Raw genomic sequence first — 13,479 nt, 5'->3', positions numbered from 1 at the left:
GGTATGTTGAAACCCACCTTGTGGCTTTTTTGGATTATGTAGCCCCTTATACACGACCAGGGTCAGGTGGACAGTGTCTATTTTGACTGCAGTAAGGCTTTTGATTTGGTAAATCACTCCTTGCTTGTACATAAGTTTGTCACTATGGTTTTCCCGGTCAATTTGCTAAATGGATGTCAATTAAGTTACTTGGGGGGCAGACAAAATGCTCTGAAAGTACGTGACGCCTTCTCCGCTTGTTATACAGCGTGCTCGGATGTGCCTCAGGGCTCTGTCTGGGGCCACTACTCTTTGATATATTTATTAACGACATTGACGATGTTGCAGACTCCGCTAGAGTTCTCAAGTTCGCTGATGATTTCAAGATATTTCTTGGTGTCACAAACTTGTCAGACTGCGTTCCTCTTCAACAGGATGTAGATGCTGTTGCTATGTGGTGCTTACGTAACGGTTTAGTCCTAAATAGTCGTAAGACTAAAATAATGTCGCTTACCAATAAGCTGAAGCCGGTACATTTCACGTATAAATTGTGCAATTCTGAGCTGTGTAAGCTAACTAACGTCAAAGATCTTGGCGTGTGGGTTGATCGGCGCATTTCTTTTAAATTACATGTTGATTATGTGGTCAAAAAGGCTTATCATATACTTGGCCTCATTTGTCGTATCACTAAAGACCTAAACCACCCTGACTGCTTACACACTCTTTTTGCCTCTCTTCTCTTGCCTGTGATTTAGTTTGGCTCAGTTGCATGTTGGGAAAACGAACGTGACACGTTTGGATAGTATCCTCAAGCGCTATTTGAATGTTGTGAAACGTAGATTTCCACAAGTCACTGTACACGACTCAGCTATGTCACTTCTGTCAAACCGTAGGGCCAGTCGTGGTTTTCACTTTTTATACAAATGTCTACGTAATATCTTCGATGTCCCATCTGTGATCGAACTACTTTGCTTCCATGCTCCGACTCGCTCTATTCGTCGTCTTATCTTATTTTATGTGGATGATGTTGCCGCGTGTGAATCACCTACTAGACGGATTCAAATTGCTTTTAACCTTATATCTGATCAACTTGACCTTTTTATCCATCTTTCAAATGTTTTAGATATGGTGCTTCGTCACCTCAGCCTGAATGTGCACTGCTACTGAGGCTTGTCTGTTTGCAGGCACACTGTCAATAAAGGACTATTATTATTATTATTATTGCAAGTTGAGTTTATAAAACAGAACAACGAGACACGTTTTTACTCCGTTTTTCACAGATATCACAGTTTTCCCGATATACTGTATGTTGTGTATGTGAAGGGAGGGCCCTAATGTTGACTCATCGACTCCGCTGACCGTCTACCATGCACTCACTTCAGCGTCGTTCATCTTCTCATCATTACATCACATCTCATCAGCGATATTTAGCTTAGTTCACAATAACAATTCCAAAAACATGATAGGTGAATTGCCTTGCTTCTTTGAAACGGGCGACATCACATTGCTATAAGCTTGGATTTGGTAACTTCCTTTATCGTATCACTTTCAAAGAGTTCCTCCGGTGTACCAAAACTCGCTATTCCGTCCACTGTGTCTTGGGGTAGTGGGCCGCACCTCATGTGGCCAATTTCCCCATTCATCGCCATCAATTTGTCTGTTGTTGTTGTTGTTCTCAACAGAGGTCTGTGCTCGAACAGCTGATCGAAGGTAAAAGAAACGATTCACCACGAGCGATAACGACGCTCAGGAAAGCTCACGTGCACATGCATCTCAAACAGAAGTATAAACACGGCCATTTTTGTGCGAGGAAGAAGACGAAGCAAGGAAATACGTGCATTCCGTCAGCAGGTACAGAAGCAGCACGATGATATCTATCCAGGACTGCCGCATATTGTCCATACAAAGCCACGTCGTGTCCGGCTACGTGGGCAACAAGTGTGTCACTTTTCCTCTGCAGATCCTTGGATTCGACGTGGACACCATCGACACGGTACAGTTCTGCAACCACACGGGCTACCCCGTATGGAAGGGCGTCGTATCGGACACGGAAGACATGGAGCTGCTCTTAGAGAAACTCGACTTTTCGGCCTACACGCACGTCATGACCGGGTACGGCTCTTCATACAGCCTGCTAGAGCGTGTTCGCGACTTAATCGCAGAAATGAAACGCACCAACCCCGAGATTGTGTACGTCTGTGACCCGGTCATGGGCGACAACGGTTTCCTGTATGTTCCGGCGGAGATCGTCCCACTCTACAAGAAGGACCTCCTTAAAATGGCCGACATCGTGACGCCCAACCAGTTCGAAGCGGAGCTCCTCACCGGTATACAGATTAAGGACGAAAGCAGTGCTCTGGACGCGATGGAAGCATTGCATGTCATTGGGGCTACATCGGTGGTCATTACGTCTTCTACGGTGGATGGAAACTCGGGCACTCTGGTCGTCTTCGCTAGCAAGCGCACGGGCGATCGCATGACCTCCCTGCGCGTTGACGTTCCTCGGATCGACGCGCATTTCTGCGGTACGGGGGACCTCTTCTCGGCGGTGCTCGTCGGCTGGATGACAAAGTCCAATAATAATCTCAGAGTGTCCGTGGAGAAAGCTGTGTCCACGATACAGGCTGTGCTGAAGAAGACGTACAGACATGCTCATAACATGCACTGCGAGCCGGAACTAAAGTATAGCAGCTATGAACTTGAACTTCGCCTGGTGCAGAGCAAAGACGAAATCGAAGAACCACCCCAGAGTTTCAAAGCGGTAGCTCTCACGTAGGTTTCCCAAAATTCTTTTGTCATGTTACGAAAACTGCAGCGCAAATAAAGCTACTAATTGCATATGAGCGACACTTTTAAACTTGCAGACACCCGCAACGGAATCGGCTCCCTTGGGCACCATTACGTGTAGAAGCCGGTTTACTACTCGAATAGTACCAATACTTCACAGCATAGCGCAGTAAAAGCGATCAATTGTCGTCCCATAGACCAGCCTTAGCTCGTTTTATTTCATTCCACTCAGCGCCACTTAGAACTATATTTTCCGATATGCAAAGAGGACATAATTCAGGAAGTTAATTTGCATACTTTGCGAGGGAACGCTGCTGATATTCATCTGGAATATGTAATGCGAAACCCGGTGGGGAAGCACAGCTGATGTTGTAACTCGATTCCGGGTTGCGTCATGAGCTATGCGCGAAGAACGCTTATGAGCACATCTTGAGCGGTTAGAAAATGCTGAGTTCCCCCCCCCCCCCGAAAGATCATAGGAGGCAGCACATACCGAGTGTGACTCGAGTACCTCGCTGTGTAGCCAACATTTCAATATATTGTGCTCATAAGCGCCTTGAGTCCTGTCTTGCGTTTGTCAGTTGTACGACAAGCCTCAGAACAGTTACTTTACATCTACGAGGTCTCACGACGTTTCAAGTCTTGTACGTTTATGTCAGCACCGTTGAGTATAGATGACGTTTCCTTTTTGTTTCCTTTTTATTTATCGCAAGCAAACATTTACTTCAAATGATGACCTTACAAAGTTTGGAAAACCCAGTTTGGATTATCTCTCGATAAACCACCTTACGGTCCGTATGTGGTAATTATCTAGCAGATACCACAGCTCAACTGCACTGTTGACTTCGTCTTTATTCTGAAACAAATTCTTCCCTTGCACGACATATAGTGTACGACAACGTTATCTTCATTTGGGCTTGTAAGCGTGAACAAGGAAATATGACGTGAAGAAACATACGGCACCCGACGCCTCCCTGCTACTGGCGGTAATTACTTTTGCAAGGAAGTCTTCAAGCAGTTCATCTCTGTCTTCGGAATTAACGTAGCTTGAGATTGGCAGAACTGCCTTCAGTGTTTCTGAAACAGTAATGAGACAGTCGTATGCATCAGGACACAGAGTAATGGTGACGTCATGTGAGAATAACTTGTGCGATATACCAAATACCAGCGCGATATCATGAACGACATGAGAAATTTATTGTGTCAGACATGACAGGGACAAAGTGCATTTTATGAAGTTGCCTGTGAACCCATACGCAACGTTATTGCTACTAACACTGCCATAACCACGCTAATATCATTAGTGCTGCAGAGCAACCTTATGTCCAACGGTGTTCCTTAGGTACATGATACGTTAGTGCTTCGATTCAACTTTCAAGACTCCATGACAAGAAATGAACGGAAATGAAGTAAATATTAGGGAGTTTTAGTCCATCGTTTTCGATCAAACGATTCGCGAGCGGTTTCGCCCCCGCCCGATCAGAGGATTCCGTTCTGAGTCAGTCCCTCACTCTAAAAACCGAACTTCACCGCATAGCACGCTCTGCGCCAACCACTGCCACGAATGATAGGGTTATCGCTTGCGATTCGAAGAGAGGAGGGGGCGTACGCCTTTTTGTGTCAATTTGGATACATGGTAATTGACACAAAAAGGCGTACTCCTCCCTCTCTCCTCGAATCAGAAGTGATATCACTATCATTCGTGGCAGTGGTTGGCGCAGAGCGTGCTATGCGGTGAAGTTCGGTTTTTAGAGTGCTCTTCTCTTTGGACATACGCGAATCCGTTCGCGAAACGTTAAACTCTAAACGATTCTCTAAAACTCCCTATTGTGTCCCGCTTACCGCGTGTTTGAGCATGTTACCCAAAGTGATGATTTTTAACGATGATTTTGAACAGTGCTTCGGCATCGTTTTGCGACACATAATTACCGTTTAAAACATGTTCTGAAGGAAACCGCAGCATCTTCGCGAGTGCTTGACTCGTGTGGGCTTTAAGTCCAGCAGACTCTAGGAGCTTGGAGACGTACGCGTCCTGGTCTTCCATGTAGTGACTTTGCGGGATAGCATTGAGGAGATCCTGTTGTGTAAACGATAAAGTTATGCATTGATGTTAGCCACCTGCTATAACTTGTTTTCTCGTGAGGCGAAGAGAACTAGAATGCGACACCGTTAAACACTAAATAAATACAAATTTTAGCAGAAACACCTGACGTCGTCTTTAATTTGTTGATCAAAAACCAGATACAAGCTTTGTTCTTATTAGTTTTCTTAATCCTCGGTTTTGTAGCAGAATAGAAGTTAGTCACTGAACTCCATTATGTCACAGCCTGAGTCTGGGCACACAGAGGGACGACAAGAGTCGTTTTGAGTCGTGTGTTCGTGTCGTCCCTCTGTGTGCACAGGCTCAGGCTGTTACATAATGGAGTTCTTCCACCAGCTTGCCTGCATATATACGCCATTTTGTTAGTCACTCAAGAACGAAAAGTTACCATATCTGCATATTTTTTTTTTCAATCCTTTCTCAAGAGAAAATCCGAGAAAGTCATTTTACCTTCTGCAAGCAAAATGGCCAGAAATGTTGCATCTCCACATGCACTTGTTGAGTTTACTAGCTATAGCCAAGCCTTGTGTGCTAAACGGATAAAATGTTAAAATGTACCATATCTATATTATACTATGAATTGTTCTTGAATGTTCGCTAATAAATCCAAGCGTGCTACAGTGAAGATTTTGTCCCTTATTTCCAATTACTAAAAAACAAAAACAAAAGAGACACGAGGAAGAAACGTTTTTTTTTTCTCCAGCAGTTCAAAATTCGCCGGGATTTTGCATCCCTATAGACGGGTGCATGAAGATTGCTACTCACCTCCGCATAAGAGTTCCAGCGTTCGGTTCCAGCGAGCTCCTCCCAAACGTCGAATACTTTCGCCTTCCCACAAAACAACAGCAAACATTCCCCGCCAGGTGCCAGCAGGTCGGCTATATTCTTAAATCCTCGAGCTTGATCCTTCAACCAGTGAAGCACGTAGAAAGAGTAAATACGGTGAAAGCTCCCGTACTCCTTCCTGAACGAGGACACGTCACCACCGATGTCCAGTTCCTCGTACAAGAGCTTAGGATGAGATGAGTGTTCTCTGGCGTACCTTATCATATCTCCGGAAATATCTACAGCGACTATCCGTTTACAAGGCCCACACTTGTTGAGAAGAACATCCCGCGTGAAGTCTCCATTGGCACATCCGATGTCCAGGTACTGTTGATTTCCGTCACCCGCTTTAAAAGCGGAGCTCAACTCGTCGAGTACCTGAATGTTATGGGCAGTTTGAATGGAGTGTCGCGTGCTGTAGACATGAGGTTGAATGAAGATCTTCTGTCTCTGTATAGCCTGGTTGGATCCTCGGCGCAGTTGAGCGGCCTCGCCAAGCCTGGTATCCTGGAGATACAACGAGCGTGAGTGGGCATAGGTTGGAGCACGTCAAATCCGTTGCATAAATGAGGAGATGAGAACCGACGATTCTTTACAACAAGGAACAACAAGAACAGATACATGTAGAGACAATGAATGCGGGAAGCTGCCACTAAATTTTCGGCTCACTATCCCGGAGTTCACTGGTTAGAGTGATGCATGAAACTATGGGATAAAGGGGGAATGATGATACTATACATCGAAGTCCCTATAGTGCGTCATTGCGCTCTCATGGCCAGATACAAACCATATAACAATAAAACGTTGCAAAATAAATATATTCAAAATCCAACTTCCACGATAAACTGTTAAAAATAAATCATGTAGATATCCACGGCGCATCGGTAAACTGAACGCATCGGGGACTTGTCTGCAGTATAGGGCCATCAGCTGCTATGCACCAAGGTTGGTTAAGCAACCTCATGTGCAATTACGCGCAATTTTACAGCAAACGACGTAAGGAAAGCCCTACCTGCAGCAAGACATGCTGTTTATCCTTCTCTGATGGAATCGCGAAGCAATTGAAGCGCACCATCCCAAAAAGACGTCCTACGCTTCGAGCAAACCTGATTTTTGTTTCGTCCTGGACCTTGCTGCTGTCTATCCACTTGCCTAGCAACAAGTGTCATCGACCTTAGCTGATGTGTCCTCCCCAAAAGCGAAATGCCTGACACTTGTGCTCAAGCGTTTAGGTAATCAACGACTCGTCCTGCAGAGATAGCACGGCGGCCGTGTGATAATCCACGGAGCATCAGTGTGTGCCAGGCTGCCCACGCCTCGACTTTGGAGTATGCATTGCTGAGATTGTTGGTACGACCTCTGTCTATGTCTGCACTCTTAAAAGGGAAGCTCACCACAAAACACGCAGGATGACAACCATTGTACATAATGGTACGGTGAGCACTTCTGATTTCTGGAAAGCGTGGTGCGCAGACCTTGTTGCAACAATTATCATAACTGCGTAAGGGTAACGAGAACGCATACACGTCTCCCGTTTTCAACAAACCAGGGGGGAGGAGGATACCCGAAAGCACTGTGAAGACCGCAGGCCTACGACTTTAACGTTTACCATCCTAGTATGACAAAAGGAGAAAGGAGCGTGCGAAAGTAGACTTCACATGAAGATGGTCCTAGGCAATAAGTGTAGCGTGTTTCCTCTGACTTCGAGAAGTGACACCACTATGGCCTAAAAAAATGATATTTATTCTATTCCGCATTATAAATGGACCTAGCTCAAACCCGCAAAACTTCAGTTTCGGATTCACCAGTATAGTAGGAGACGTCAACGAAGAATTGTAGCGCCCGTCTTCCAGCAACATCGCGCTTCTCCGCTCTCCGCCTCACTTTGAGAGACAGTCAGCGCAGCCGTGGAGAGGAAAGACAGAAATTGACTTTCGAGGAGCGATATCTCCAGATGCGCGGCAAGGTTGAGTATACTATGACGTCATACTTCTCAAAACTGGTAAAATTAATTTTATGACACTTTCCGGTCATGTTGAAACATAAACAAGCAGATGAAGAAACAGTTTATAACATTTCCTTAAGTGTGAGGGGAAGACAACACGAAGACAAGGTAGACACGAAGACTTCATGCTCACACTTGCGTGCTTCCACATTCTTTGTTCACAGGAAACAATATTGTGGGGCAATACAGTGCGAACGTACACCGAGATTGCAATGGCGTAATTTCGGTGTGATCCCGCAGACACGAGACTTAGCAGACAATGGCAAAACAAAACAAAAAAAAAAAAGAAAGAAAAGAGAGGAAAAGATTGAAAGGACCAAAAAGGATCACAAATCGCTTATGACCTCCACGGAATACTAGCAAAGTTACCTTTCTGCAGTTGACCTTCTACCCTGCTGCCGTTGAAATCTAACAGAAGTAATTAATGACAACAACAACGACTTTATTTTGAGATGATGAATGGGGAGGGAGAGATGTTGATGTGGGGAATGAAGTAATCAGGCCTTTCACACCAAGGGAGGAGCTCCGATAGAGTCCAAAGAGGTCAAAAGAGATTTGAGGACAGAGCGTTGGTGGGCTGTACTTGGCCAGGGACAAAGCAATTTTGATAGATAAGGGGGCGAGAGTCCAGCTGATTAAGAGACCCACAGAGTGCGATTCGGGAACGTTGGTAGGGTGGGAAAGAAGAAATTGAATGTGCTCGAGACCTTCTAGAACTAGTACTTGATGATTTCTAAAATGAACTCATTGACGTTTCACTTTCGTTTCTGACGCAGATAACATACAGGGTGTCCCAGAAAACGTGTCATTGAATGATAATAAAAAACTACGCCACCTAGAATCTCGCGGTCAACGGCATTTGTTCTTACTATGTTTTTGCAACCTCCTGATGTGAATGCCATGTATCGTAAGTTTAATTATGTAAATATTTCAGAACTGAACTCGAAAATTTGCCAAGTGAAAGCTACGTTTTTACCCCACCAATATGAAGAGCGTGCCGAATTCACTCAAATTCATGATAATTGACAGTGATATTCACGAACTATCCCATTGGGCAAAAATAGCCGAACATCATGCTTCTCGGAGCGCCGGACCATAACTCGCGACGTCTTTTTGAGCGCAATCGCTCTTAGTAAGACGAAAGGCGGTTCGAAACCCAGTCCACAGAGTACTCTGTGGAGCGTCCTCTACCTCGTCCCGGGTTTGCAAGTCATGGATCGTCACCACCAGGTCGCTTGCTACCTAACTTTCCTTTCGGAGCATAATGTTCGGCTATTTTTTGCTATGGGATAGCTCCTGACTATCCCTGTCAATTTTCATTAACTTGAGTAAATTAGACACGCTCTTCACATTGGTGGGGTGACCTTTAGTTAGCGAATTCCCGACTTCAGTTCGCAAAAATTTACATACTTAAGCTTACGTTACACGACATTCACATCAGGAGGTGGCAAAAACCTAGTAAGAACAAATGCCGTTGACCGCATGACTCTAGGTGGCGTAGTTTTTTATTATAATTCAATGACTCGCTTTCTGGGACACCCTGTATGCATATACATGTTCACGAAAATCCCCGGGCTGAATAATTCGAAAACGGCACCACCTACCGGGAAATTTTTTGTTTGTTTGTTTAGCATCCTTCATGCGCCGGGCCACAGACTGGCCGCTCAGTTTCTCATTTGCATGCTCTCATTAATTAAATAAACATCTTGACGTTTTTGTTTTACTTCGCAGGGCCATGGTTCCTGTGCCGTAGCAATGGTCACTCTGAGACAGTGCCAAACCAGTAAAAAAGAAGCTTCGCTTTTAATGATATTGTTCAAGTAATTATCTGGTCTCGGTTTACAATTTTGCTTGGGTGGAGCTGTGCTTCTTTCGCTAAACTATTCTGCGCTGACATTTCTCTTTATCCGCCCGCATTGGTGCCGGGGGAGCCGCATGATAAGGAACAGCCGCGAGCGAGGGTTTGATATGATATTTTCGTTTTCTACTAAACTCGTAAACAGGATTGCGGTCGTGTCATTGGATGGGCCAGACAGTGCACCTTTATCGCCATAATCACAATCACTTGCCAGTGGCGATAAAGCTATTTGTGGTTTTATAAAAATAAATTATTTCTACCTAGCCATCCTTCTGGAGATAGTTCACTGTAATGTAATGATTACGGATTGCGCATTTCGCTACAAAAGGCCTAATCCAATAGCAATGCTACCCACGTTAACAGCGGCCCACTTTCGTCCCGGGTGAAATAGCTTTATCGCCATTGGTAAGTAATTCTCATTATGGCGATAAACGCGCACTGTCCTGCCCATCCAATGACACGACCGCAATCCTGTTTACGAGTTCAGTAGAAAACGAGAAGCCACACGCTAAAAAGTGAACTTCACTCCCCACTCCCCACTCTCCTACACTCTTAAAAATGAACTTCACCGCATAGCACGCTCCTAGCCAACCATCATCTCGAATGATATCGTTATCTGCCCTGATTTGTTGAAAACAGGGGGCGTACGCCTTTTCTGTGACAATTATGAGCCGCATAAGTGTCACAGAAATGGCGTACGCCCCCCGTTTTCAACAAATCAGGGCAGATAACGATATCATTCGAGATAATGGTTGGCTAGGAGCGTGCTATGCGGTGAAGTTCATTTTTAAGAGTGTAGGCCGAAAATAAAGTTGTTGTTGTTGTTTTCACCGCACAGCACGCTCTGCGCCAAGCATTGCCACGAATGATAGGGTTATCCCTTGCAATTGAAGGAGAGAGGGAGGCGTACGCCTTTTTGTGTCAATTATCATGTAACTAAATTGACACAAAAAGGCGTACGCCCCCCTCTCTCTTCAAATCAGAGGCGATAACCCTATCATTCGTGGCAACTATGCGGTGAAGTTCAGTTTTTTAGAGCGCATATGAAACACTTGCTCGCGGCTGTGCCTTATCTTGCGGTTCCCCCACCACCAATGCAGGTGGATGAACATGAATTTCACCGCAGGATAGTTTAGCGAAAGAGCGCATTTCATGCACTGCTCCGCGCAAGAAATTTGTAAATCGAAACCAGTTAATTACTCGAAAACATCACTAAAAGTCGAAGCTATTTTTTTGCTGGTTTGGGACTGTCTCAGAGTGACCATTGCTACGACACAGGTACCAAGGCCCGGCGAAGTAAAACAAAAAAGTCAGGATGTTTATTTATTATATCAACAACGAAGCCACTGTACAGTACTGGGCACTGTACACTGAGATATTCCGGATTCAAATCCGCTCTGATCCCGCATACACTCTGATTCCGGATTGAAATCCACGATAGTGGTGTGGACAACACAGTTGCTCGTACGGTGTAGGAGTAGTACACCGAGTACACATAGTATGACTCTTGTTATTTCAACATCCCTGTACGCTCTGTAAGCAAAATATGGCAGTTGCACACGAAAAACAAGTATTGCTGCAGAAACAACGCGGTCAGCAAGTGGGTGACATGTCTGCGCACTTTTCTTGTTTCCCACTCTCCCCTATTCTCTGTGAAGCAACCTCATTGGTTCCTCTACCAAATAAGAAGAGTGTGAGTGGACAGACACTTCCTCGTTTTCGTTAAAAGTGGCGCAATCTTTGGCTTAGGCAAACTACATACCGTGATCGGTATTATACGAGAGGGTAACCCAGGTAAAAAGACGTTAACGTTGCATGCGCCCACAGAGAACAAGAACTTGGCGGAAGGTTTCTTTGCCTGGAAGATAGCGGAAGCTGTGAACCGTGAACCACGCAGCCGTAACCTTCAAGATGGATTTCAGTTAGATGAAATAGATTTTAGGAAGCTATTCCGCCTGTCAAAAAGAGCAGCCCACGTACTACACTGTTAGAAAATTTTATACCTTTTAGGGTATAAACAGCTTGTCCCAGGTATAAAAGTGATTTTATACCCCCTGAGGGTATATTATTTGCACCTAATGGTACAGACATATATCCCCTTGAATGTGTAGTTTCAAACCCGGTGTCTGATCTTGGAAAACTGGTATATTCGATTTATTTCAGCGATTTATATAAGAGTGGCACTTTCATGATCTAGCTCGTAACAAAATTAGAACAAAATAATATTGAGCGACAAGTGCTTTAATAGCATCAACTACCGCGAGAAGGAAAGGGAGAAAGAAAATGCCTGGAGACGAACGCACACAAACGTACCCACAAACTCATATTCACAATATGCAGGTGTAAAACGTATAAGAGGGGAGCTCCTGCAGATTATTCGCAACACAGGAAGCAACGTGGGAGGATTTAATGGAGAACAGATACTGGTATAATACATGGCTTCGGAAAAAGTGGGGCCGCTTTCGCCTGTACGGTTTTCACGGCACATCGAACAGCATTCAGCCTGACTGCTAAGTCTTCCCAGTCAGTATATGGTGGACGAAAATGTTCCTCGGAATATATTACGGATGTAGTTCCGTATCGGGACTACCGGCTTTTTTAAGGAATAAAAACAAAAATCAAACGCTTTTACGTGAAAGAGGAGCTAATTAGTAACATGCGCAATAATCACATGCTGCATTATAATACAAATATGCGTAATACCAGAGAAACCCGTATTATACAAGAAATAAAAATAATACACACATTGATTCTGAGGTATTATCATTACACATAATATGCACTACTCTGTGTGTTACGTGGGTAGTACACTATAGTAGTGCATTGATACTCAACCCGTAGGTTGCAGACATGCATGGTATGTGTGCTACTTGAGAGAGTAATTCTCCAATCACGTTTTAATAGGTGAATAGCAGCTGCCTTGTTTTGTGACCAGATATTTGTCGGGCACGAGTTTGGGAAAAATTTGCGACAAAGTGCATGCGATACTTCAGTTTTGTGCATCGCATTCCGTTCATTGTGCCTTTCGGGTAGTGGGCAGCACCTCATATGGCGAATTTCCCCATTCATCATCACCAATTTATCCGTTGTTGTTGCTGTGTATCACAATACAGAGAGCGATACATCGAGAGAATGAGTCTTTATAATACATAGAGAGTCTTACTCGGCTTCGGCGGGACAGCACTGTATCGTATGTTCGAAATTGAAAATAAAATGAAGTTGAAGTTGAATTCAATAAACACAAAGAGATAATTACTGCCCACTGCCGGGATAGCCCAAATCATTGGTGGATGTTCAGTCCTAATTTCAACCCGAAATGGCAAGAAGTAAAAATAAATAAATACGCCAAAATATATAAATAAATAGGCAATAAAAATGGCACAGCGACGAAAAATAAAGCCTGCAATGTTTGAAAGAAACGGTGGGCTACTCCTTACCTCACGAGATGAGAGTGTTGAAGCCGCGCGTGCTAACCCGGATTGAACCATAACTTCTTATTCTACTGGGTAGCTGAGGAAGCATAACTCCACAGCTAGTCTTATATAGTTAACCTATCACCCCAAAGCCGCCCGTTTGTTTTTAAATATCGACTACGTTACGTTAGTAACCTTGACTATGAGCTTAACTATACGCGCCAAATACTAATGAGGAAGAGACGCAATAATGAACGGAGTGATTTATTTATCGATCTGCTTACGGGGATGTTTGCAGGGCTCTTACGCTGTCAGATGACGACACAGCGGGTTGGCAAGGATACAGTAAGCGGGCACGTGATGAGTCGCACATAAAACTAATAGAAATAAAAATGAACACAACTTACCACGGAACTCGCACGGATCGTCGGTGGGAACTAAGACTCGGAGAAGGTCATTCCCGCCCTTGCTCCTGAGAGGAAAGAACGATTCACAGTAACTTATTGTGTGA

General features: G+C 44.4%; 2 protein-coding genes across 2 annotated transcripts; one reads left to right on the top strand and one right to left on the bottom strand.

Annotated features, from left to right (window-relative positions):
* The first annotated feature begins 1,740 nt into the window (after positions 1-1,740).
* Positions 1,741-2,817, top strand: LOC135390094 (pyridoxal kinase-like). Its single transcript, XM_064620103.1, has one exon. It carries the CDS (start codon positions 1,847-1,849, stop codon positions 2,753-2,755), a length of 909 nt encoding a protein of 302 aa, XP_064476173.1. The 5' UTR covers positions 1,741-1,846; the 3' UTR covers positions 2,756-2,817.
* Positions 2,818-3,532: 715 nt separating this feature from the next.
* On the bottom strand, positions 3,533-13,043 carry LOC135390093 (juvenile hormone acid O-methyltransferase-like). Its single transcript, XM_064620102.1, has 4 exons — positions 12,993-13,043; positions 5,633-6,199; positions 4,696-4,843; positions 3,533-3,843 (listed from the first exon to the last, which is right to left on the bottom strand). The coding sequence occupies exons 1-4, from the start codon at positions 13,041-13,043 to the stop codon at positions 3,674-3,676; spliced, it is 936 nt and encodes a 311-aa protein (XP_064476172.1). The 3' UTR covers positions 3,533-3,673.
* Positions 13,044-13,479: the final 436 nt, after the last annotated feature.

The sequence above is a fragment of the Ornithodoros turicata genome, chromosome 3 (genome assembly GCF_037126465.1).
Source record: "Ornithodoros turicata isolate Travis chromosome 3, ASM3712646v1, whole genome shotgun sequence".
NCBI lineage: Eukaryota > Metazoa > Arthropoda > Arachnida > Ixodida > Argasidae > Ornithodoros > Ornithodoros turicata.
The sequence above is the reverse complement of the archived record's forward strand: the minus strand, read 5'-3'. Positions and strand labels throughout refer to the sequence as shown.